This window comes from Prinia subflava, chromosome 4, assembly GCF_021018805.1.
Source record: "Prinia subflava isolate CZ2003 ecotype Zambia chromosome 4, Cam_Psub_1.2, whole genome shotgun sequence".
Taxonomy (NCBI): Eukaryota; Metazoa; Chordata; class Aves; order Passeriformes; family Cisticolidae; genus Prinia; species Prinia subflava.
The window spans coordinates 67,206,882-67,233,321 of record NC_086250.1 but is presented as its reverse complement, the minus strand read 5'-3'; the positions used below and the strand labels follow the sequence as shown (position 1 = coordinate 67,233,321).

The following is a 26,440-nucleotide window of genomic DNA, read 5'->3' as shown; positions in this document are numbered from 1 at the left end:
GAGGGCTTTGTTCCGCCACCCTACTCAGCGTGGACTCTCCAGCTCAAAGCCCACAAGTAGTGTAAATACATAACATTGATCTTGCCCTCATACAACATTTCCCTGTGGACAGCCATGAGTGTTGGTATGGCTACTACTTGTTTAGCCACAAAGTGGCTTTTACTTGTTTACACTTGAGTGAGAAGAGTTTGCAAAACCAAAGAGCTCAAAAGAAACCTCTGCGGAAGTGTTTGTTTGCCCACAGGTGTTTCTGAGAAACTGATGGCCTCACTTCCTGGCCTCCAGGAAACAGGCTGTCTGTAGCTGTATCCCATGGGAAGGGTTTGCCACCAGGCACTTACCTGACACAAAAGTACAAAACAACCGGTCCCGACTTTTTGGGGAAGTCATGTTCCAGCACCCGGCGGTCCAGCTGAAGCCAGTTCAAGTGTCCCCTGGCAAGAGAAAAGACAGTTTTGAGCCTGGCACCAGAGAGCTTTCTGACTCCTCACAGCAAGGAGGTCTGAGGTGTTACAAAATGTGAACCAAAGTGCTATTTGCTGTGGACTATTGTATGATATTTGAAAAACACACAATAAATATTTAAGGAGCAGAGGCGGTATCATCCTGGCAGCGTTTCAGTCTGGGAATTGAACTGCTAAAGTTCAATCTGTCAGGGTGAAAGCTGGCAGCACTGAGCAATCAGGACAGCCCAAAATGTTATAAGCTTCACCTTTTTATTACAGGCCCCTGGAGCAGTTGTATCATTAAAAGTCTGTCAAGATTTTCATTAGAAATCCTTATGGTTAAGAGTTTCCATGACGCCTGCAGTATTTCACTCAAGGCTAAACCTGACTCTCCAACCTCAGACAGTTTATTTACCACCCACATGCCTGCAATAGCCTCTCTGGGTTTGCCCAGCCCTCGTTTTTCCTTCTTCAGAGAGCTCTTGAAAAACAGCTGCTCCATGAAGCGTTCCAGCTACAATTACCACATGCTGCTTTTCCTTTGCCTAGATGGTACCTGTCGTTGTTATTTTCTCCTATAATTTATCCATTCCTGCCTTGCTGCTGGAAGGTTTGCTGGGCAGGAGCTCTGTTCTTTGTCACATTCCCACATTGTAGAGTGCTGTGTGTGCATATGAGGTATTTTATAAATACCATTATTTGTATTACAGGGGCATCTTGCTCCCCAGCTGAGATAAAAGCCCTGTTGAATACAAATACTGTGGAAATACCTAGGGTGACATTCAGGCCGCACTGAAGCTGGCCAGAATTTTGCCATTGCTTTCAGTGATGCTAGGGTTGCACCCTGTGAGCTGTTGGTGTCACTCAGACCAGATTTCACCCTCACCCAGAGGGAGAGGCAGCCCTTGCCTTCAGTACTCTGCTGTCTAGACAAGCAAGGGGAGAGAAAGTTGAAATGATTTGGAGGAGAATCTTGCAGCAAATAAAGCAGGAAATGGAACTCAGACGTCCTGAGCTTTATTCCAGTGCCTATTCACCAGCTCATGATAATCCTCAAGAATAATTCTTCATTCCACTGAAAATGAAAATAAGGAAAAAAGAAGCCCGCTTAAAAAAAACATTAAATTACCTTCTAAGATTGCCACAAGCCTTAGCAATGTACCCTGTGTACAGCAATCACACTCAGCTTTCACAAGGGTTTGCATGTGCATGAGCTTTGGGCAACTGAAAAGACCCTTTAGAAAGTAAGCTATGAAATCCCTGTAGCAATTTGACTGGATTTACAGTCCCACCACTCCATCTTTCCCAAAAGAATAAATAAAGAGGAAAGTAGCACTTTCAGGAGGCTTTGAATCACCTGGGTTGAATGGGAATTTCTGTACTGCTGCCCTGGCCCATGGAGGTGCAGAAGAGGATGGGCAGCTCAGGGACCCTCCTGCCCAGGCAGCTCTGGGTTGCTCTGGAAACCTGTTGGGACACTGAGTGTGCTCACACTGCTTCAAACCAAGGGGTTCTAAATACTGATGAGCTCCACTCATCACTCTCCTGGGTTCAGGATCAGTATGCTGAGAGAGAAGCTCTCCTCAAATTTTGCCATGTAGAAGTCAGGCATTCAGTTTAAGCAGCCTTTGCATCTGCTTTGCAGAAGTACCAAGTCTCAGCTAGGTACAAGTGATACATGTGGAGTCGGGGATTTTTCAGACTCATCCTGGACATTTTTTGGTCTACAAAAGGAACAAAGCTTATTTTATCCCCTGCTCTAGACACCTATGTGTTTCTCTCCAAGATATTTTAACTTTCAGTCATTTTTTTCTCTAGATAAATCTTTAAAATATTTTTTTCTCTATTTTTTTTCGCTTTAGGTAAAGGGCAGCCTATACCGGGGATTAGGGGTACAGACTTGCTGACAGCATGGCTACTGGAAAGGGCTGATACAATGCAGATTTTCAAGCCAAACTGGTCACCTCACATGTCTCCACTGCAGTACAGAGGCTGAGGACAAGTCTGCCCAGCCTGGGATCAGGGTGAGGATGGCCATATTAACTCATCTGGATGTGGGAACTAATTGGTCTTGCTCTGGGCAGGATGCATAGCTGGGCTTTCAGCAAGAGGCAGGGGGGTTTCCTTCCATCATTTCTGCTGCTGTTGTGCTAGTGTGGGACCCATGCACCATTCTGTTCAGCACAGATGTGTACTTTAACAAGGTTTGGCTTTTAGAAGACAGATGCTCCAGGCTGTCAAAAATCTTCCCCATGGAAAGATTCTCAGCCTGGATATCCAAAAAATTAGAGGTATCTAGCTTTCCTGCTGCACCCCCTTCTTGAAATCTGTAATTTTACCTATTCTTTTTGGTCATGAAGTGCTGTTATGTTGCTTTTAACAGGACTCAGGAAGGCTGAAATTAGCTATGAAGGCCACAGTTACATATGGGATTGAAACCAGCCAGGCTCACCCATTCCTAGCCTAAGTACAACCTGAGCATTTACCACGTAGGCCATGGTACAAAATGCTGTCAGGGCAAGGAAAAGACACAGTAAACCTGACATCCTGTGCTGAACCTGTCCAGTTGCATTTGTATCACCAAGGCAGCAGCCACCAGCAGCTGATGGTGTTACACACCAGTTCCCACTGAGGCTGAGCTGTTGACAATGGACTTACTGTCTACCTCTATGTTTATTCAACAGCAATGTCTGGGTTTGCCTAACAAGGAAGGGTTGAGAAGCCATGGTACACAGCACAAAAAGTTGCTTCAAGGTATTTCTTATTTTGAAAAGATTTGCTCTTTTCATTCTCATTGCATTTTAACAGGAGAAAGTGGTTGGTATAATCATATATATATAAATATATATATATGCATACCAGTTCCACATTTATGTTGCACACGTACACAGTTCTGAGTACTGGATAACACTTTTAATTGCCACCGAGTTTTTAGGTTGAAGAGTTTCATTAGTCTCATCTGCATGGAGCTTAAATCCAAAGCTCCTTCAGAGCAGGAAGGTCACTTAAATCCCTGCCAGGAGCTAACTGCTCACTGTACTCAATTACTACTTACAATCTTTCATCGCTGAGGGCTTCTGCACTGCAGATTGTCACCTAACTCCTTGTTTTCAAGCGTGCATGTGTGGCACGTAGAGAGCAGCAGCAGTGAGCAGTCACTGCTATCTGCCTGTCAGTGTGGACTATCAGGGAGCCAAACTCCGATGCCGTTGCACCACAAAACGCTTTGCTCTGGAATCTGTCTTCCTGTTGTCAGCAGAACTATTCATGGAGCACAATCCCATGTAAGACAGGGGAAATTATGGGCATATAACCCTAGGCATGTAGTAATCCTGACTGTTTTCATGAACTGGTTTAGGCAGCCTGCACTGGGATCCCATTCATACATGCCCATGTCTAGCTGGATTTCCTTCACGGTTCAATTTAGAGACACAAAGTAGCTTTTGTTTCATTATCACCATCGATTTGTTCATTCAGATATTTTTATCAGTGTATTCAGAAATAATGGGGCAAACAGTGTTGGGGGACCTATAGGGAAGTCGAATACTGGAAGCCAGATAATTTTCCTCTGTTGGTTGTACTCATGGTGGCAGTTAAACTGGTGTGTCAATAACAACCACATAATCACTTTTAGGAAAAAAAAATGAGACATTTTAGGATACGGACTGAGTATGGATTTTGGTGCGCAGGATCCATTTTGTTGATTGTATGTAGTAGTTCTCTTTTCTTTTCTAAGTAAAGAGTGGCACATCAATGAATACTTTGCCTCCAGGTGGTTCTGTTTATGTGGTTTTACTGCTTAGTGTCCAGTTTTCTGAGAAGTGGATCCACATTGATTTGTGTTATAAAGGTATTTGGACCAATAAACCAACTCACACCCTTTCAGTGTCAGACTCATTCTGAATTTACCATTGAGAAAGACCAATTAACATAACAGAAACCATATAAACTATTTATATTTCCATCAATTGCAACAGAAACAAAACCCCTTTAAGCTTACAGATTTTCTCAATTACTTTTGAAGGGGCTGGGAAGTTCACGGGGCCATAAGAGTTTAACTATACAAATTTTGCAACACAGTGGACTTGGTGACAAAGGAACTGCTCTAGTGCTAGAGCAGGATATTATTCTGAGAGCTGCACCCTCCATTGGACCAGCTGTTCAGCCAGGATGTGGGACACCTGCTCCCTCACTCTGGCTGTGCCACATGGCTGGAGGGTGGAAAAAGGCTTCCCCCAGATCCCAGGGATGAGAGGGTATTCCAGGGAAGGGTGCTACCCTGCTCTGTGAAGAACTGTGCCATGCAAATGTTGGTAGCTCTCAATGGAGCTGGTGATTCAGATTTAATGACAAATAAGGGATGTGGAAACCTTGCCCATGGCCCAGATGGGGACTCTGCAGTGAACAGAAGGTTAATCCTGGCCAGTGAACAGAAGGTTAATCCTGGCCACTTGCTCTCAGTGAATGCTGGAGGAGCTGATACGAAGGGAAAGGGTGGTTAGTGGAGATTCATAACCAGCTGAACTAAACCCCAAGCTATTTCTCCATCTCTTTTCACTTTCAATCAAGCAGGATATTGCTCTTCTGGCTTCCTGTGAAGCTTGGCCCCTTGTGCTGTACAGGGACACCCTTTTGACCTGTGCTCTCCCACAGTTAATGGCTCATGCTATAAAACGTTCCTATGATCATTAAAATAGGAGTCGTTATTCTCCCCCCATAATAGTCTGACAATCTAATTTTAGTCACGCTGGATGCAGTAATTACCCTATATTATCACAAGAAACTATTAAGTTGCCAACGAAAAGGTTGTTCCTATTGATTTTCTTCTAAGGTTGTCATGATAGAGCACAACTAATGAATGGAAATCCCCAGTCCAAATAATTTCTAAATAAATTACTCTCATAGAGCTTTTACTCTTAAATAGAAGAATTGATTTAATACTTTAGTGGCTTTTCTTCTTTCAAAACTTGCAATTTAGCCAACCTCAGACTACATTTATGAACCATGCTTGTTCTGTTTTAGCTGGTTATGAGTCCCCTTCAAGTAAAGCACACGGAAACTCAGTGGAGAGTGAAGAGAAAGAAGTCCCTGAGGGCCTGTGTCACAGAATTAAAGGGTTTCTTTTTACATTCCTGGTCTGTATTAGGTAAAGGTCTGGGTTATGTGCCCCGCAAACGCACATTAAGAGACTGAAAAATTCCCTTTCTTCAAAAAGTAGTAAAAACAAACTTCCATTTCACATTGCAGGTTAAGATCTGTGGTATAGTCAGCCCAGTTTATTTTCTAAAGTTGACTTGGGACATCTATTTCCAAGACTCTGCCCAAGGCCCCAAGTATATTCTTTGGCTGTGCTCAATCAAATAAAACAATTGCTGTTTGTGCTGAGACTCTTCAAAGCATTTTACAACTGAAGAGGAAATACTTTTGTCAGGGTTATTTTCACAGCACTGAAGAAGCCTCAGTGCAATGTCAGAGTCACTATGGGACAGCAGAAGAGCTTCAGACCAGCTAGAACTAACTGCTTGTTTCTGGGCTACACTCTTTGATTTAGTGAGAGTGTCCCCAAATCTTTCATCTGGGCTGACTGAGCATCCCCTGAAAAGCACCCTGCTCCATCCACAGGTCTGAAGGTGACTGAGTGAGTGGATGCCATCACCTAACCCTTTGAATCCTGCCTGGGCAGTGCACATCCATCTGTATCTATGTAACTTCAAGCTCTGCCTTGACAGCCTCTGGCAGCTCTCACACTTCTTCCCTTTGCTAACCCAGATCTTTGCTCACCCAGTTGAACCTGGAAGTTCCAAGGGAGGCTGTGCTCTCTCTAATTGCCGACACCTCCTCATCAGCTTCCCTTGAACTCCCAGAGGAGCCTTGTGCCCGCCCAGCTGAACTGAGAGCTGGGACTTGCTCAGCTGCTCTCTGGTTACAGTTTGAGATGTGCCTTGTTTCTAACCTGTGCTCTTGGGACTCTTAAGGGAAAAAATTCATCTCCTAGGGTGCTTTGGCTTCCCTGCATGGCTTTCCTGTGGCTCTCAGGTGGCACCCAGTGAGTAACTTGCTCTCTCCAAGAATAAACACTGTGGTGGGAGCAATTTCCTACTCCTACTTTAAAAAAGGCAAGTGCATCCTACTGTTCCTCCTTGGAGGATTAGTCTCATTAATTTGTGTTGGTTTGGAGATCTACAGGGCTGAGCTACTCATGTCAGTGAGCTGGGATGGATTCTGGGATCTCATCTGATTCAGGTCCTGCTTCTACATGTGCCTGTTGCTGAGCATTTCTCCATCCTTGGAGCTGTGTCCTGAGATGGCCTCAGGCTGTCCAAGGCAGGTGCTTGCCAAAGGAATTGACTTTAGAGGGGTGATTGCTGCCAAGATGAATGCAGATATGTTTGTGCAATTATCCAGCAGCCTCTGATTACCCGATCCTGAATCAGTATTCCAGCAGATAATTTACATTTCCCTGCCACTTCAGCAGGAGAGCAGAACTGGCTCGTGACAGCAATACTGCTGACTCAGCTGTTCTGGGGACACAGCACTGGCTTGAAAATCTTGTTCTTTTAAAATAATTTAGGTGTGGGAAGCCTCTTCCTGGTTAACATACAAAGAAAAAAACCTATTGCAAACCAAGGTGGGTGTCCATACAAGACATGGTTCACATGCCAAGGATGGTGTAACTCCTGAGAGAAAACAGCTGGAAAAATGTAACAGGATGGTGCAGTAGCACTGAGGGGTCACAGTCTGGGATTAATCATAGCCTTTGGCAGACCTTTAATGTTTCTCCAGTGCAAATTTTATTGTTGTAATTTAATCTGGGGGTAAACATGGCCTGTCCTGAGACAAAACCTCAACATTTGTGGTAATTTGGTCCATGCTTCCCTAGACCTTGGTCTAGGACCTTACTGTACACGGTATTTCTACACCAAGATTTTCTATGACCAAGCGTTTACTCTTAGGTCTTTGATTTCTCACACTTACGTTTCATCTGTGAATGCAATTCCAAAGTACTCCTTCTCCTTCAGGTTGAAATGAGATGCCACCAAGTCAAGCAGCTCCTTGGCCAAAAGCTTTGGCTGAAAAACAAAAATGAAAGAAAGTGATTAATGAGGAGAATTGGATAGAACTGCACTGTGCTTGAGGAGGAAAACACTATCCTTGAAACTACTCCACAGCTGTTGCTTTTATGTTCCCTCTGGTGTTCAAGCTAAATCTGCAAGGAACATTAGCTCCTTGAAATGAGCAGTAGTTTCCCTCCTAGGTAAATACTAAAAACCTGGCAATTCTGACCTATTCAGCACTTAATGTCTCTGCAGACAGATGATCTGCTGCCTGCCAGTGCTCGGATCTACCCGGACCAGCCCACTCCTGCCTCTCTGATAATTTTAGTTGTTAAAGCTTTTTATCAAGGGCCCTTGCAAACACAGTTCAGACACCCACTCTCCCACACACAGCCTAGATATATGCTCATAACACTAAGAAAATACATAGTGCCAAAAGATAGGATGTGATGGGACCAAATAAGAAGTAAATGACAAAACAAAATTGTTTCCCATTCACTATTGCTTGTCATATAGAGATAAGAATACATCCTCAAATTTAGGCACTTGGAAGGAAAGACAGGAAAGTAGCACACACTTTCAAAATACTCTTTGTAAGACAATAAAAGCCAAGCTCAGAGAAACAGAGGATGGTTCATTACTACCTTTCTGCAAAACTTTGTCTTTCCAACCTACTGTGTTCTCCTGCCTCTGTGAATTTTCATCTGCTCTGCTGGGCTCCAGTTTTTCCAACCAGATTTCTGAAGCCTTGGCAATAGTACAGCTCTTGTCCTGACTGTCACTTGTAGGAAACAGGAGTACAAAGGATCCAGGTAACTGTAAGAGCCCCAGATCCCAGAGCTGGAATTGTTACAGCAGCACTGGCACAGCTGGGGTCAGAGATCCCAACAATGTTCCCTGGTGACCGCTCATAAGGATTTGGTCTACAAATTTCTGTGCTGCAAACCTCAGTGAAAATAAAACTGTCTGCAGGCTTGACTGCCCCAATGAGTCTGCCAAGCAGCTGAGTCAGTTACCCCAGACATGAACCTGTTGTTAAATGGAGGTGAAATTATGATGCTGTGCAGAAAACGGGTGGCAGGAACATCAGAACCCTGCTGTCCTAATCAACTGCTCTGTCCTAAAAGCACAAACACAGCTATAGTAGAAAAAAGCCTGATTTGTACCTAACTTCCAAACAGATTCATACGACTCAGACACTCTGAAAATGTCCCTAAATCCAGCACTATCAGTGTCTGGCACAGCTGGGATGAATTTACGTCTCTGTATATTTTCCAGGCATTCATATGAGCATTACAGTGTCTTCTACCCATCCTAGTGGGGACATCCAATGCATGGGGGATTTCTAGGTCATGCCAGCAAAGAAAGAAGAAGTAGCTGTGCCTAAATGCAGCCCTGGCTTAAGGCAGCCTCTGAATAAATACGAGAGAAGTTGCTGTGTAGGAGCAACAGCCTGGCAGATAACAAATAGGTAGGATACAACCAGCTTAATTTTAATTACCAAGTCAGACTTCTCAGGCACAACCATTGGAGGCTCTGCTATGACAACACTGGTGACTGCATTGACCTTCACTCCTGAACAAGCTCCCAAATGGTGCTCAGAGATGAGTGACCCAGACATGGGACCATGGTCAGGTCCCCTGTCCCCTGAGTCCCATCAAAGACCCAAACAAAGAGCACACCAACTACACCAGTCTCACTGGGGGCTCCTCAGATACTTCTCTCCTGGCATTGTGCTGGGTGGGATAGACATTTGCACCATCCCTGTCTCCTGTAAGATGAACCTCTCTTTGTCAGAGCATTTTAAAGACAAGCTACAGTTTTGACTTATGATATAGAGAAATATTGTGATGAAGAGGACGGCAAGACTGCCAGGTGAATTCAGAGATACACAGGCTCAATGCAGGTAATTACTGGGGGCATTGGGTGAGTTTTCAGCTTAACAACACACAAACAAGCACAAACTTTTAAAGGAGAGAGAGGAAGAGGGGTTTGTTTCCTGCTGTCAGTGTACAGTTTGAAGCTTTGCTTTTCTCCTGCCCTTGCCCAAGGGTCCCTGCTCCTTTCTTTTCTGGCTGGGCCAAATTCTCTCTGCACCAGAAAGGAATTTCTTCCCAGCTCAGGGCTACCTCAAGTGGAGGAGTGGGAATGCATGGCAGGACTGACTCCTCCATGGCCAAGGCCATAGTGGGACAGTGGTGGAGATGGCTCCAGGCATCCCCATGCTGGAGTGTATTGCAGGCTGGGAGCTGCGTGGCTGTCACTGCCTGGTGCCCAGTGCTCTGTGTGACTCAGTTATTTGACAAACGAGCAATTGTGCTGCCAAGCAAGGGAGTGAGCCATCAGTCAGCCTGGCTGGGTGTCCCACCTGAGAGGGCAGGGGTGGGCAAGAGTGGTGAAACATCATGCCTTAAACACAGCAGAGTTTTCTCAAGCCTAGGTTAAGCACACGAAAGTTAAAGGTTGAGCTTTTGCAAGAAAGGAGAGCAATAAACAGTCGATGTGTAAGAGGCTGCTCATGGACATGGGGAAGGAATGGGTCCCTCTGCTGCAGACAGACAACACTGCCACAAGGGACACTGGACAGGGGAGAAAGCACCTTCTGCTGTTCACATCATGGAGAGGTGATGCTCAGCTTTTCTTGCCCCATGCACTGCTGCATCCACCCCCAGCTATCAAATGAGGAGCAGCACCCACACCCACCTGCCTTCAGCCACCCTTCCCAGGATGGGTAAATGCAACGTGCTGCTTCCTTATTTCTGCAGCGTGAGACCACGCTGAAAAAGCCAAGGAGAGGTGACAGCTTTCCCATGTCTGCTGCCCAGAGTAGATGCTTCTCTCCCAGTACAGCCCCCTGAGGATCAGCAGGGACACGATTCCAGTGCCCTTGCAGTGGGGCCCCCTCCAGAGCCTGTGGTAGCAGATAAGGCAGGATAACCCTTTGCCTTGCAAGATAAGGGAAAAGAACAATAGATGCAGACCCAGCACTGGAGTAGTGCCAGGTTAGTTTCTGGGCCAGAGTCCCTGAAGAGGCTTATGGCAGGGAAGTTAAGCCCTGCTAGTCCCCTCCAAGATTACTTTCCGCTCTCCCCTTAAGCTCTGCGAGGTTATTGTCCTTTCCAGTGGAATGACCTGGGTGTCCTCTCAATGCAGACAGGCAACCTGAGTGTTTGGAGGGGAGGGACTGGAGGAAGGTGTCTTCTCCAGGTATTAAAGACTCCTCAAGACAAACCTGCCCAGCAGGGATAAGGCAGGAAAAGCCAGCCAGGCAGAAGCTGAGCTGCAGCCTGTCCTGCTGTCTCAGGAGAGACCCACACGCTCGATGTTAGCGGTTAATCTTCTTGCCATTCGCGATGGGAACGGCTGAGCAATGACCTCCTTTCATGGGAGCTGCGCACACAAAGAGCTCATTAGCAATGCCTGTGGCAAGTTGTTTTAATTCATTATTAATTTCTGGACTTCATTTTCCAGAGGGAAAATTTTGCATTAATAAAACTCCCATCACAGACACATTGAAGGAGATGGGGGCTGGTCTCTGAGAGCAGAGAAATCAATAGAAAGTGGGCCTGGGACCTTCTGGGTTCAATTGAATTGAATGGTCAGCAAGATGCACCTTGTGCATCCCACAGAAATAAATCAGAATAACAGGTGGCATTCTGAGTAGAAACTCAACTATGTCCTCAATGATGCAGAGCTACAGAGCTGAACTGTGTCACTCTGTGAGCTGCCCAAGCAGGTGTGGGGACCCCTCTGCATCCCCTGCTCCTCATCTCCTGCCTACCTGCACCTTCCTGGGGAGTCTCCATGTAACCTGTATCACAAAAAGTAGTCTGTGGGGCTGTCACAGCTGCAGCTGGCTGGCCTGAACTTGGGATGGGGAGCAGGAGAAATCCTTTGTCTGGACCAGTGAGGGCTGAATATGTTTTGCTGGTGTAATAGGTTGTCAGAGCAGCATTATACAGCCAGGGAATCTCCTAGTGCTCACTCCTGCTACGGGACCCTCTTTGTGGAAAGGCATGTAAAGAACAGTGTTCTGTAAATCAATTGCTATTGGTACTAGAGAAATCAGTAGGGACACAGTTGTGGTCCCAGCACACTGGAGCTGTGGCCCTGGGGAAGAAGAGTCTGCTCCTGGAAGTGCTTACTCCTGCCATGAGGAAAGGCTGAGGGACCCACACTCCACTGTATCCAAGTCTCTGGCACAGAAATTGGCCATTTATAAGCCAAACCCTGTCCCTGAGGCTTCCCTGCATGGCAGTAACCTGAGTGCTTTCCTGGCTCTGAATCCCTACTTGTACTCCCCAAATACTACTCCAGCCTGGAAAAAGTTACATTTTGCAATCTGGACTTCCCAGACTTGCAAACATGACATTTTCTACAAAACTTAATACTTCAGGATCCACCTGTCAGGTATGATGGCACCAAACCTGGTCAAGGGGATTCCTGATACTCTGCAGAGCAGACAACTCTGCTGTGAAGTCAAGCCTGACTTCAGAGCACTCTGAGGTTTCTCCCTTCCCTCTTGGAGAGGCAGGGGAGCAGAGATAGACTCATTATGGCTCCTTATTAGTAGAATGACCCAGACATCCTTCCCTGCTCCCTGGGCCATGCTGGAGAGGTTTGTCTGAAATGATAAAGCCATGCATCCACAAAGCCTCAGCAGTGAGGAGCACAGTGAGGACATGGCTGGAGCTCCTTGCAACCCTGCAGGCTTGAAGCAGTGAACTCAATCCCTCCTTGCCCTCCAAAACAGCTGAAGTTTGTTCAAATAATGACTTGGAGGAAAGGGAGAGCTTTATTAGTGGTGTCAGGAGATGGCAAGGAAAGGGCTGAGCCTTAGTAGCAGCTCTGTGACTTGAACTTGCCATGAAGAAAGATGATGAAAAAGCACCAAAGGCAATGCAAGAAGGTCCATATGGGATCACACTTGGCTGACACTCCAAGGGATGTGTCCCTGCAATTCCCCATTGCTTAAAGAGCCCACTCCACACCCTAGACTACAGGCACAGCCTGTGCTAGCAAAGACTACACCAAGAAACCTTCAATGCATGCTATGTCCAAGGTATGTCTATATCTCCTTGCCTCTATTTAAAGGAGCATTCAGCACTGGCAAATTAACCACAGGGGATGAGTCTCTCTTCCATGCACTCCAGTTATCTCTGCACAGAGGCACTCTATGGTGTCTCTTCTCAGTTAGCCATGATGGCAGCTTCCCTGAACAACAGCAGAGCACAGAGAGCACTGAAGGCATGTAGGGAGGGGAAGGACAAGCCTGAGAGCTCATTGGAAAAGGGAAGCTGCATGAGGAATAACAATTCAAACTGATTCAATGTCAATACCCCAGAGTTTCATGGCTCTTTGATGTATTTATTGGATGAGTTCCTATTAGCATGAGCTCATTAATATGGGCTGCTGTACCCACTGGGATTGCAGGTTGATGTCTGCTCATGGGACACCTCCCCAGTGCTGAAAAGAGGAAAAGGAGGATGTGAGATACAGGTGATGCAGAGCAAGACTTTGCTGCTCAAGGTGACATGAAAACCCCATTTTGGTGCCTCCTAACACCAGTCACTGTCACACAGGTTTAGTGATAATACTGACATGTTATGGGCATGAGATAGCCACAGGATGGGAGGAGGAAAAGGGCTTCTGGGGAGAAGGATCTCTTACAGTAAGACTGGGAGAAGCCTGACACCAAGCTGTAGGGAAGGGATGCCATCCAAAGGGACCTGTACAAGCTTGAGAAGTAGGTCCATGGGAACCTCATGAGGTTCAACAGGGTCAAGTGCAAGACACAGGGTCAGGGAAAGCCCTGGTATCTGATATTCCCTAGAGACAGGCTGGGGAATGAAGAGATTGAAAGCAGCTCTGTGGAGAAGGTCATGGAGGTACTGGTGGATGAAGAGCTGGGCACGATTCAGCACTTGCAGCTCAGAAAGCCAAACGTGTCCTGTGCTGCAGCACAAGAAGCATGGCCAGCAGGTTGAGGGAGGTGATTCTTCCCCTCTGCTCTGCTCTGGTGAGATCCCATCTGGAGTGCTGTATCCAGCTTTGGAACCCTTAGTATAGCAAAGACATGGACCTGTTGGAGTGGGTCCAGAGGAGGGTCACGAAGATGAGCAGAGGGATGGAGCACCTCTCTGTCTGACAGACACAGATTGGGCTGTTTCTGTCAGTCAGTGGGGGAAATACAGCAGAAACACAAGCATTCCAGTATTAAATATTCAATATAATTAAAAGACAATGTTACTGGGATTTGAGCAGAGTTAGGAACTCTGGAATCATGTGTTCCCCCAGTGGAAAGATGGACTGCCCACTTTTGGCAGAGAAGCATGTTTCTCTATGACAGCTTCCCATTAAGCTTAGAAATGAGTGAGTTATAGAGAGAGATTATCTATCCACAGTCCAGCAGTGCCATGAATAAAAAACAGATGACAAGGTATTAGCAGCTGCTAGTATGTCCCTAGAAACTCAGGCACACACAAAGTATATTTCATTGTTTTATTAACTGTCAAACAAGCCTATCTGTTCCCCCTCCCCCATGTCATAGCTTCTCCCTAATTCTCTGCAGCAGAAGGTTTCTGGGTAATGTATAGTTTCAACATATGGATAGACACGTGTGGCCCAAATCCATCCAGTACAGACACATGCTGAGCTGTGGGAACCAAGTGCCCAACTCACACCAAGCAATGCCTCACTCATTAAGGTTAAAATCACTGCTACCATCCACTGTCTACTTGCTGGGGGGATTTCCAGTGCAATATAGCACAAGAATGCAGAGATGAGACTCTGCTAAGCCAAGCGCTGCAATGCTGAAGATTGCCTGCAGGATTTTGTGCTAGAACCCAGCTGTGGCCAGGCACAGGCTCCAGGACTCAAACCACTGGTATTTAGCTGTGAGCAGGTTTGGTTTCTGCAGGATAGACCGTGATGTGTGTTTAGCTCAAACCAGCCTCTCAAGTCCTGTAGATTTGGTCAAATTTTGCTCAAAGTCAAAGGTTGAATGTTTGAAAAACATATTTTTGGTGGCTTGAGTTGCAGTGTAGGCTGGGGAATGCGTGCAGTGTGGCCAGTCCATCAGAAGGAGAGGTGAGGTGGAAAAGGAACAGTTTGCATGAATGCAGAGCAATTCCTCCCGTGGCTGTGCCCAGTGCAATCCTACCAGGCAGGGAACAGCGCTTCTTCTTCAGTCTGCTCGAGCCTTGGGCGGTGCAATCAGGAGGAAATGAAAGTGCCAAACTGTGCTTCATGCACAATTCTTCCCCTCCACCGACTATTAGCATTTGCTAATGAAGCAAACTCCAGGTCCTCCCCATGAATTAGATTATCTGCTAAAACCAGCCACAGCCCTATCATCCAACACTACGGGAGATAAACGCAGTAGAGAAGCCCATGTGTGTTCTGCCTCTGTTCCTCAGGGCATTGGTACTCACTGGCCAGCAACCTTATCTGCTGAAAGCCAGCAAATGCTCCATACTCACCTGTGTGCATTGCCACATGATAGCTATGGACTGTAACTCCTTCCCTCTCCTGCTTGCTGGTACACGGAACATGGAATTCTTTCATCCAGGAGCCACTGAACTGTCCCTCACTTGCAATTCTCCTCTTGTCAAACTGGAGTTTGTCAACAGCTCTATCATCCTCTTGTTTAACCCATTTCAGGCATTTCCAAGAAAAGAAAAATCTGAAGTGACTCCATATAATGTCGTGTAAATACCCAGCAAAGGCCCTTTTGGTAATTGTGTAATCTGAATACAGGGTAATGGTATTGTACAAAGCTGCTCAGCCTGAAGGCTTGGGGCTTTAGGGGCTGCTATTCCCCTTAAGGGATAGATCCCCTATTCCTCAACTCCACGTTATTATGTCAATAGATGGAGTGCACATAATCAAAGCAGGCTGGGATGTAGTTGGGTGAAAAATTATTCATTGAAATGCAAAATGCTTGGAGAGGGAGCGCCTTACTTTTTATCACGGAACAGCTCAACTCTGTCAGTGTTGGGGACTGGCAGCAGGAGCACTGCTCGTGCTGGCACAGGCAGCACCTCCTTCCCAGAGTCAGGGGTTGGCTCTAAAAATCTCTTTTCTTCATTTACATAAGCAAATGAGACAACTTGCCTCCAGCAGCTGCCTTGGGTATGTGGAGGGTGGTGACAGAGTGCCATTGACGTTTTTTCTTGGAAAGTCAACACCCGCAAGTTGTGGGAATTAAGATTTATTAGGGTCAGAGAGAAATAGGCAAAAAAAATTTCCCATGTTTTCTAAAAAGATCTGTTTGGTAAAAGGATTAGAAACACCCTACTGACAAGTTGCCTCAGAAATATTTACAGATAGCTGCATTTCTGGGTTCAGCTGATACCTGACACTCCATCTCTTAAGTTAGAAGGCATTGCTGATACTCTCTAATTCCCCTGCCTATTAGCAATGGGAATCTGCTTAAATAATTTTGCAGTCACAGAAAGCAAAAAGTATGAGCTGGCCAAGTCTGCATGGCAAATTCATGTCAAAACCAAAAAGAGAAGCAGTTGGTGGGGTGAAAAAGACACTTTTGGGTCCCTAGCATCCCTCCTCCTTTTCTTGTCTGATGCAGAGACAGCTGCACTCTTCCCCCATTCAGAAGGGGCCTGTGTCAATGCCCAGTGACCCCATTCCTCTCTGTTGCAATCTGTATCATCCCACAACTGCAGCAGAGTTTTCAGGTGACTGCATCCATAGAGGCCAGACAGCTGCAACTGGTGCTGGGACAGGAAATCTGCTCCATGCTTAGATCTTCCTCTCATCCACACAAAAGCCTCAGCATTTCCCTCTTCCCTCCCTTAGCCCTCTGCCCACTCCATCCCTTCTCTGTCTCCACTGGGAATAGCTAATATCCCCACATACATGAAAGAAAGAGCCTGGCTGGTGTGCTGAGGATGGCAGAAGGAAAACCCCAGGTCTGGGGCTGGCCCTGGTTCTGATCACATATGTTTTTGTCCATAGACCTGAAGTACAAGGAGGTTTGGTGCCTTAGTGCACTACATCCCACATGAGAATCTGCTTTCCTGTCTCCTGCAGGGCTGGGGAGAGGGAAAGGATGCTGTGCCTGGCATTCAAACTGATGTCCCTGTCTGCCCTGACTGCGTGGGTGCCATCAGGAGTGGCACACTGTAAAGTATTTCTTCCTGGGATCCCCCAAGAGTCTGTGTCTCTGAGCTGTGCAGTCTGGATGTGAAGGCTCGATGCACATCCCCTCCATGGAGCATCTGTGCCAGGTCCCATGTCCCCCAGTGTACCTCCTGTGTGCCAGAGCATTGATCTGTGCATGCACAAGCAGTCCTTTCTGCACAGGATTTCCAGAGGAAAGTGGTCAAAATCCTCACATATCCCCCTGGGATATCCTTCTGAGCATAAGAAAGATCATGCAGGGTAAACTCCTGTGGGGACTCAAGCCACCCTTGAATCCTTTCCAACTGAACTGTGGCCAGGAGCATGAACTGAGTGAGAAGATCTGGCCAACCACAGAAGCAAACCTGGACTGGAAGGGAAAGCAGAATTCTTTTTTGGAGGGATTTGATGGAAAGTGTGGAATTCCTTATGCTGACTGATGTAAAAATGGCTTTTGTAGCACTGCCAAAGTCACTGCCAGCTCATCTAATCAGCCATGAAAACATCACTGAAGCAAGCTAAAAAGTTGCCCTAAGTCAATTTGCACATGCAACTTTTATTATTCTTTATTTAAACTCTCTAGATTTGTTTTTGGATTATTGGAAGAAACAGATCCTTCCTCTATTATCTTTCTTTGGGCTTCTCCCAAATCCTAACACAATATCAAATCTGGTTTGACCTTTACAAGACACTCCTGAAGACAATGTTGGCTGGCAGCTTGCTTCACTATGTGCCTACTCCAGCAAATACTGTGTTTTCAGGAGGCTACTCTTAAGGCCATGAAAAACTTTATGGTATCATCAGGATCTGCATGCTGTGGGTTAATAGAGTTTTAAGAAAAATACATCCCTAATTTGACAGTTTTGACTGTTTTTTTTTAAATTTTCAGGGAATTGAGAGCAAACTTATGAGGCACTAACTCAGAAGAATGGTGCAATAAAAAGGTATTCACTTATGTGGACCCAAACAAGCAACTTTCAAGCAAATTCAGTTCCTTTAGAGTAGAAGAAAAGCCATTCCCATCTATGATGACCAGAACTCACTAGCCCTTTAAATCATCCTCAATGTCTTGACATACTAGTGATCTATTTGCTAGCTTCCCATCTCCTCATGCATGAAGCATCTAAGAAGTTTGTACATATAAATGAGAAAAATATGGATGATAGCTAAGCAGAGCAGAAGGAAAATACCCACACACAGGAGGACTTTGCACTGGCTTAGGGCCACCACTTTCATACAAGCAGTGGAGGGAAGCATCTGTGCTTTAAAGCAAACCACTAATTTCAAGGTCATGATGTCTTCAGCTTCTCCCACTCCACCCGATCTCCAGGTCACTGGGGCTGGGTGTATTTGGCACTTGGATCTCCATGGTTTAGCAGCACTGGCTGTATCAGCACTAGTTACCTAAAGAAGACCATAGCAAATCATGCTCCCAGAGCCTCAGAGAAGCCTGGGTAACCAGGCAGCTCTTCTTTCTCTCATCCTTGCAAAGAGTCAGAAAAGTCTCATTTTTCAACACAAAGGCATTTAACCTGTGGGGGATGCCCCTGCAACAGAGATGGATTTCATTGTCATTATCCATAATCAATTTAAGCAAGCAATATTACTGAGGCTAAACATATCTCTTGGTTTTATTGCAGAACTGGGGGCTCAGATTCTTCACCTTCCTTTTGCACATAACATGCAGCAGTGATGGATACAGAGGCCAGATTAGATGGAGCTCTCCAACTAGAGATTGGTGCTAAATTAATACAAACTGAAGCAGCTCAAGATGGGAATTGCACATGCTGGGGAGTTAAGAGGGTTTGCGTGCAGGGCTTTGGTTCAAACCCTTGTCTTAATGCAAAGAAAAAAAGGCACAGATATGACATTCTGTGCAGCACTCTGGATTGGAAGTGAGGTGGCCTACTTTAAGAAAGTATGTGACAAATTTATTCAGATAATCGGTACTGTAAGTGTTTGACTTAAAGTATTTTGGGTCTTCATGAGTACTTGCCTTTCAGCTTCTGGAGATGTGTATAATTTTGAAACAGGGTACTCAACTGCAGCAAGAAAGTCAATTGTGTTTTAAATCATCTGACTGTATCACATGTGGCAAATCAAACTTTGAACATGAAGAGAGCTTCAGAGGCAGCTTTCTGGGCAGGAATCCATTTCACACTCAGCTGACAATGGGGCTTGATAAGCGCTCGGCCAGTGTGAATAACCAGCTGCCTTCTATATATATTTCGATTTGGTAGTGACTGTTGAAGTTTTATATCACTGAGAGATTGTTGGTATTCTTTTAAGCATTAAACCTACCTTGACAAGGTCAACAACAATTTCTACAGAGGTCAGCATTTTTATTTTGAAATATTTGATCATAATTCTATCAAACATTAAAGAAAGAGTTTGGCTAGGGCACATAATGAAATTGGACAGCTCACACAATCCATTTATCTTTTCGACTGTAAACCTCTGAAGCGCTCTAGTTCATCCAGTTTCAAATCAACTGTAGAAATGTCCATCTCCCTTCGTGCAGCCTACAGAAATTGGTGCTTGGAAATGCTCTTGATCTGTTATTACTGATGTGGAAAAGGAAAAATAATTTCCCAAGACATACTAGCTTAGCTGCATTCTTATGTTCTGTTTGCTTTTTAAAAATCTCTCCTGAATAAGGATGTTTATTTCCATCCTCACTCAAAGTCACTTTATTACTGAAAATATTTAATAAGCAAAGCGAATGCTTATTTTTGTAGCCCGTTTTCTAAACACATTAAAATCATTTATTTAAAAAACCCTCGGTTAGTAAACCTAGTGTTAATAAAAGTAAATAAAGTCAATAATATGCTAGGTCAGATGCATAGGATTAAGTCATCCTGTTCTATTTTACACACCAATTGTGAGTGCAGGGAAATGAATTAAACTTAACAAGAGCTACATCCTCATGTGCTGAGACTCGAGAAGGTGAATGCCTGTAGAAGCATAGTGGGTGCATAGGCTTTTGTGCATTCATCTTCTCCATCTGTACTCATACTTAGGGATGCAGTCAAAAGAGCTGACTCCACCAATAGATTCTTCATACATACAGCAATGTTGGATTTACCTCTCCTAAGGAACTTGGGAGCTGAAGCACGTTGGTCTTCCTGGAGGTTCTCATCAGTTTAATTATCTGTGCACATTGCACAGTTGCTATATTGAGAAAATACCACCATGTTTTGAAGCTTCTAGCTTAACACACTCAAATGTAAATCACACTATGGAAATACCACACATCAGACAGTTCTTCCCCTGGGAAGGTCAGGTGAGAGAGGTTGAACTTCACTGGCCAGATGTTGGTTACACTGCTCACTGCCTGATGGCAAAGCTCAGATGTTATGAGGAGTCAGGTGGTCAGGGAAAGGGAGAAATGGGATAGCTAAGGAAGCTGCTTTAACCTTGAAGTCAAGTAGAAGTGTGATTGTGTAGGTCCAGCTCCCAAGGCACAGGAAATCAGTGCTACCCCACTTACTCCTCCCTGGTACTCTGGCATCCTCTGGTCCCCAAGTTCACCAGAGTGGTGGCTGGGTGGGACTGGCCCCTGACCCTGCTGGGCCACAGGCCAGGGTCTGATACACATTGCCCTGTAAGACAGAAGGTCCCTCCACTCTGAGGAGACTTGGTTTCTTGAGTCAGCAGAAGATGCAAGATATAACCAAGGATTAGGTTTGTGATAGAACTGTGGTTATTTCAGAGGGAATGGAAAAAATCAACAACTTTTCATCTGCAGAAAAACAGAAACTCATCCTGCCTTCAGCACCTCTGCAGTCTTCTCTACTGAGTCTGTACATTCAGAGCCTATATATGAAGTCAACTTCAGTGTGTGTCCCTAAGAAGCAAAGGTTTCCATGGCCAGCATGCCTTGGGACATGGAAGCTGTCTGGATCCTCTGGTCTGGCCCCCTGTGAGTCACAGCAGTCACCACATCCAGCACTTGCCCATGTCAAAAGCAGATGGATGGGGAGAAGACACCTCAAGGAGCAGATCAAGGTTCAATGGGGAAGCCTTGGGCACAAGCAAGTTCTGTCTCCACTTCTGGATGGATCATCCTGGTGCACATCAGGACAGTCAGGTGCCAGTCCCCCCTACCAGTCCCCCCTCCTCAGAGCTCTGTTTTAATGCCTTGTAGGCAACCCTGAAGGTGGATGGGAAGGGGACAAGGATGCTGGGCTTCATTTCCTGACTCCAGGATCACCCATGTCACACTGTAACCCCCATAAGGAAAGGAGGAGGCAATGGAGAAAAATGATAATTGGCCACAACTTGAAAGAAAAGAAAGCAAAATAATACTTGCTCACCATGGGAATTACTGGGAGAATAAGAAAGGCTTATTTCCCCTGATATTTGTAAAAAGAAGTGCTGGTAATAAACCAGTTCCATTATAAAGGAGGAGGGTGAAATGAATGACCAGATGAGATAGTGTGTGTCTTTTACTAAAACAAAACAAAAGAAAAGAAAACAAACTAATCTTTTTTTTCTGCAAAGAAAGAATAAAGAAACGAGACAGAGTGGTTAGGAGAGAATTCAGGCAGGGTAGAAACTGTTAGTGATAAACAGCTACTAAGAAAATAATTGGAAATGTAAGTGCATACAAATGGGGGTGATGACCCACGTGCTGGGGCTATAGCAGAATTAGCCAATGAATGTAATGAACCATGAAAGAAGAAGCTTGGAGAGTATGGAGAATTGAGGAACATTTCCTAAGCAGGAGGGGTAGAAAGCAAATAAAGGCAGCCTGGCTTCTGAAAAGGATTGATCCTTGGCCTGTGGATGGGGAAATATCCAAGTGTGCCATGCAGTGACATAGCACAGGGATTTGCTGGACACAGGCTGAGCTTCCTTAAAAATGTCCAGAAAATGTCTTTCTGGGTCTTACCCAGACACATCCTCACTGCAAAGTGAGATGGAAATAATTAGGCAATTGTATCTATTCCTTCTTTCATTAAACCTGATGTGGAAGATGGGCAGGAGCAGATCCCACAGCAGCAGTGTGGGCAAGGATAGCAGAGAGGCTGTTCCCAGTAAATTTCATTGAGTGACAAGTCTCATAAGCTGAGCCATCCAGGAGATCAGTCATGCTGCTGGCAGATGCTGGAAGCACAAAGATCTCCAGAAAATCATGATGGAGTTTTTGATGGCCTCTGGCAACTGAAGTCATCTCTGCTGAGTGGCCAGCAGTCACACTGCCTGTGTGACAGATCTCTCTCATCTCTGCCTCCCCATATCCTGCCAGGTGGCTGTGGGCCACCAAAACTTGCTCTATGGCAAGGAGTAAACAACTTCATCATTTCTAATGCTAAGGGCTGTAGTTTTGAAAAGATTTGCACTTCATACATGAGGGTGATGAGAAGTATCGCATTTCATGTGATTTCTGAAAAACAGAGGAAGGGGAATTTGGGCAAGGAAAAGGTTTTGTCATTCTCCATGATAAAACAGGAGAGATGTTTCACTTGTAGTAGGGAATTAGCTTTTACATTTCAGGGACTCAAGTGCCATAGTGTCAAAATTCTCTCTTCCTTCACACACCCTTCCACAACTGTGTGGTAGATTTTGTCCCATGTATTGGGAGCATGCCATGGACTCAGTGGATGTCTGCCTCTGATCAACACTCAGAACTTCATTATTTAAACAGGAGAGCTACAATTCTATTAGTTTTCCTTTCCATATAGCTTAAACAGTTGTTGACTAAGTGAAAGCTTTGGAAACTGCATAGTTGTCATCTGAATATATCCCCACAATTTATTTGGACTTTGGTATTAACCAGGACCATTCAGCCAATCTCTGATTTGGCATCAGGAGAAAAAGAAGGTCTCACCACATCCTTTCTTCCTCACATGTCTGGGCAGCCCTGCAAAAGCACAGGATGGGATGAGAGCAGCTTAGGAGATCCTTGCAGCACAGGAAACACCTGAATGGGCTGCTGGTCCCTGTGCCATCAGCTGCTAAGTGAGAATATACCCTGTACCATTAAATTACAACAGAAGATGTCCTTTTTCACCAAGGATACAGCCTTCTATTGAATGGAATTTACTAGGAAAACCTTTATTTCTACATATTCCCCTGCCAAGATTATGCTTCTGTAAACAGAGCTTCAAGAGCAGCTCCTTGGTCACTTCAATGTCTGGACTTGAGCTAGATTATTGAGCACTGTCAGAAAGACCTGATATATTTAGAAATATAGCGTTCCATTCCACTTGCCATAGGGATCAGGAAAACACTTGCCTGCCTGTCTGCTCTCCCAGGAAGCTCTGAAGATGTGATTGCAGTTTGTTCAAGGAAAAAGATGCCAGAATCTCTTTGAAGAGAAAAGAAACTCAATGGCAAATATATTTCACCCTGCAGTGTCTGAATCCACAGAGGAACTCTTGCTGGTAGGAAAAGTTGTAAAAAAAAGAGGATAAATCCCAGAAAAGGCAAAATTCTCAAACACAGTCTCACACAGAAAGTGGTTATATGAGAGCAAAGAGATATGTTATATCCTTATAGTGTAAACCACTGCTGCTCAGTGGAGATTCATCCACCAATACCAGAAGAGAAGCTGGCCTATGGCTCTTTGCTGGTTTGCCAGACTTTTATTAAATGCACAAGAATGCCAAGTCTGTAATGTCTAAAAGTGAATTTATTTAACAATGAACTCTTTGAAAAGGGAGTCCCAGATGTGTAATTAATAATGAATCAGTGATGTGAAATCTGATCCAAAGCCTACTGAAGCTGATAGACAGACTCTGACTTCAAGGAGTACTGGATAAGGCTCTCATTAGGCAAAAGGAAAAAAAAAATAAAAGCTGAGCCAGCTAGTTGGTTAAAAAAATATTATAGCTTGGATTCTGTGCTAAACAGAGACATACAATAATCTGCACTGCACATAAATCCCTTCTCTGCTGACAGGGGACTCACACATTTCTGTGTCTGAAGCTGAACTTGAAATCTAGGAGATAAAATAAAAAAAAGCTGTGAGAGAGAGCCCCAAAAGGAAAACCTCCAGCGGTTTGAAGCACAGCTCATTTCCTCTTGGCATGGATGCAGAGATAACTGTCAGCTCTGTGTCATCTGGAGGCAGCAGATGCTGCTGCTCCCTGCGTGCCGAGCCCGTGCCCGTCCCCCCGCCCCGCTCCAGCCTCAGCACCCACCTCTGCTGGGCCTGGCCTGCCTCTCCCTCAGCTCCACACAGCAGGGATTATCAGCCTGGAATTCCTGCCAAGCCCAGCAGAGCGTGGTGTCCAGAGGGGGATGCAGCTTGTCTTCCATCAGTGCAACTTAATTCAATTTGTCAGGGACGCAGACGGGTTGGGTGAGCCCGGTGTGATCACCACCACCCCGGTACTGGCCAAACTGGGCACGGTGGGATGGGGTTCTGACAGCCTCTGCTTTCCATTTGCCTCTCAGTATGACTGTAATGGGGAGGTGGAGATGTTTGTTGATGAACAATTTCGTATCTTTTAAGGGACACATAAAGTGCACATATTAAGTCATCCCCTTGAGTCAAATATTTTTAAGTACAGTAACACAGCTCATTTTTAAGTAATCAAATAATAATTAAAAATAATCGTCTCCCATTTCTGCTGAAGAACGAATGCATCTACATTGAATTTGCTTCTTTAATAGCAAATTGTAACTCAATCTAAATGTAAATTCCTGGAGAATCTGCTATCTAATTCTCATTATTTCCACTTGCTTAATGCAATTAGAAACATCTGTCACTGATCAACTGTCCACACAGTGAAAACAAATAATAATTCATGCTCTCTGCCTCCATAGTGTTTTTCAGGGAATGGACAGCTTTAGAACCAGTAGCTAGAGCTCAAGAGCTAGAGCTGTGCAAAATACTTGTGACAAGCTCTGAATCACAGCAAATGTGCCTGACCATCACTCCCTGTAGCTCAGTGACATTTGCTGAATAATCTGACAAATTCCCAGATACATATAAAAGTCAGCATCCTGTCTTTTAGAAATATTTGGCCCTGGGGTACCCATTCTCAGGAATGTATGATGTGCTGCCAGGGACGGATCTCACCCCCTTATCCCAAAGCACGGACCCAAAGTCACGGTGGAGCAGGCAGATGTAGCTTTGGTTGCTGAAGGAGCATCAAAAGGCCTGTAAAAGAGACATGAGTGCAGGGAGGAAAGACAATGGAGTTATTGGAGCTTATCCCAGCTGCTGTCTGTGTTCCCAATTTATCTGCCTGAGACAAGAGTGGGGGGAAACAGCAGAATGAGAACCCACCAGAAATGGGCATCTACTCCCCATGAGATCAACCAGGTCAGGGGCATGAATGGTGCTTCCTCCTCTTTAAAGCACATTAGTACAGATAAACACTCTGGTTGCTCAAAAGACAATAAAAATGAAAAGAGAAGATGAAATTTAGAAGAACTGAACATCATGAAATAGGCTTGTTCATCCCCTGCCCACTAGAGACAGGGATGAAGAAGGAGTAAAGGCAAAGTCCAAGTGGAAAGGCATTCTAATCAGGCATCTACTGCTGAAATGTCCTCAAAAGACAGAACAAAATAAATCCAAAACCCAGTCTTTCTGGTAATCAAGGAATTCCACAAGCCAATGCCACAGCCGCCAAACAGCCTTTTTGCCTTCAAGCTGATGAGCTTGATGGATGGATGATGGGATAAAAACAACAAATAAACAATAAAACAACAAACCAATAAACATCAGAGCGACTGGAAAACATGAGCAATGGCCTTGCCCACATCACCGTATGGGTCAGAACAACTCTGTGCATTAAGTGGTCATCCTGGCTTCAAAGTTAGGAGGGGAAATGAAATGAAAATGGCTTGGCTGGTTTGGTTTATTTTATTCTTAAAAAGCGCAGATGCAAATCTCTTTAGTTCATTCCATTTCCAGGAGACAAGAGTAACTTAGAGCTATTACAAGATCACCCTGACAAGCTGAAGTCTCTAACACTGTCTGGGCTGCCAACCCAGGAGGGCCGGGATGAGCTGGAAGTTGCTGGCCTGTTCACGATCTCATCAGGTCACATTTAGTCACCACTGCACCTCCTGCTCCAACCCCCCTGATTCCTCCAGCCTGTGCTGTAACCACAGGTTATACACCCAGCAATGAGCCAGGGGTACCTCTGCAGCTTGGCAGTTTGATCCCAGTGGCCCAAAATGTACCTGTGCCCATGTGAGGGGATGCCTGTACTGCCCAGTCTGTGTTATTCCAGGGGATGAAGAGGATGGTGGCTCCCAATGGCAGGATGGGACAGGGCCCAGGCTGCAGTATGAGTCTGCTGCCTGCTTGCACAGGAGCCACTTATTCTGCTAATGGGGATGCTAAAGACTGGCAGCACAGAGGAAGGGAGACTCCTCACCAGGACAGAGATAAGTCACTAAATCAAAACCTGTACTATTAATGAATTTTCCCAAAGATAAAAACCTCCCAGAGCTGGTATGTTTTACTGGCTTTATCTCCAAGCATCTGGTTTGACCTGCTACCAAGATAGCTTCAAAGTCAGAATAGAGACTGAAGCTTCCTCCCAAGGCAGATTTAAAATTCTGCTTCTTCCTCCCCAAATATGGGCACTTTCCCAGCAAAGGTAATAACAGGAGAGTTTTCGTTCAAATATAATTGTAATGAGCCTTGCCTGAGTGCAGAGAGATGGGAAAGTAAAAGATATCCTATCTGTATTAACAACCTCTCATCCAAAAGGAGAGGTCAGGGCAGGAATGTAAGGGGAGAACGGGTACATCTTGTTGCTTATGATGAGCTAACGCAGGTTTTTTCAAAGCATGACCCAATTATAAGCCAAGAGCCATCTCCTCTGT

At 45.2% G+C, this 26,440-nt stretch overlaps 1 protein-coding gene across 5 annotated transcripts in view; it reads right to left on the bottom strand.

The window, feature by feature from the left end:
• FRMD4A (FERM domain containing 4A) overlaps positions 1-26,440 on the bottom strand; it is a 275,338-nt gene that overhangs the window by 89,826 nt on the left and 159,072 nt on the right. For all 5 annotated transcript variants that reach the window (XM_063397024.1, XM_063397023.1, XM_063397022.1 and 2 more), the window contains exons 3-4: positions 7,422-7,516; positions 342-434 (exon numbers count right to left, since the gene is read on the bottom strand). In XM_063397024.1, coding sequence (XP_063253094.1) covers positions 342-434; positions 7,422-7,516 — 188 coding nt within the window. The remainder of the gene's footprint in view (positions 1-341; positions 435-7,421; positions 7,517-26,440) is intronic.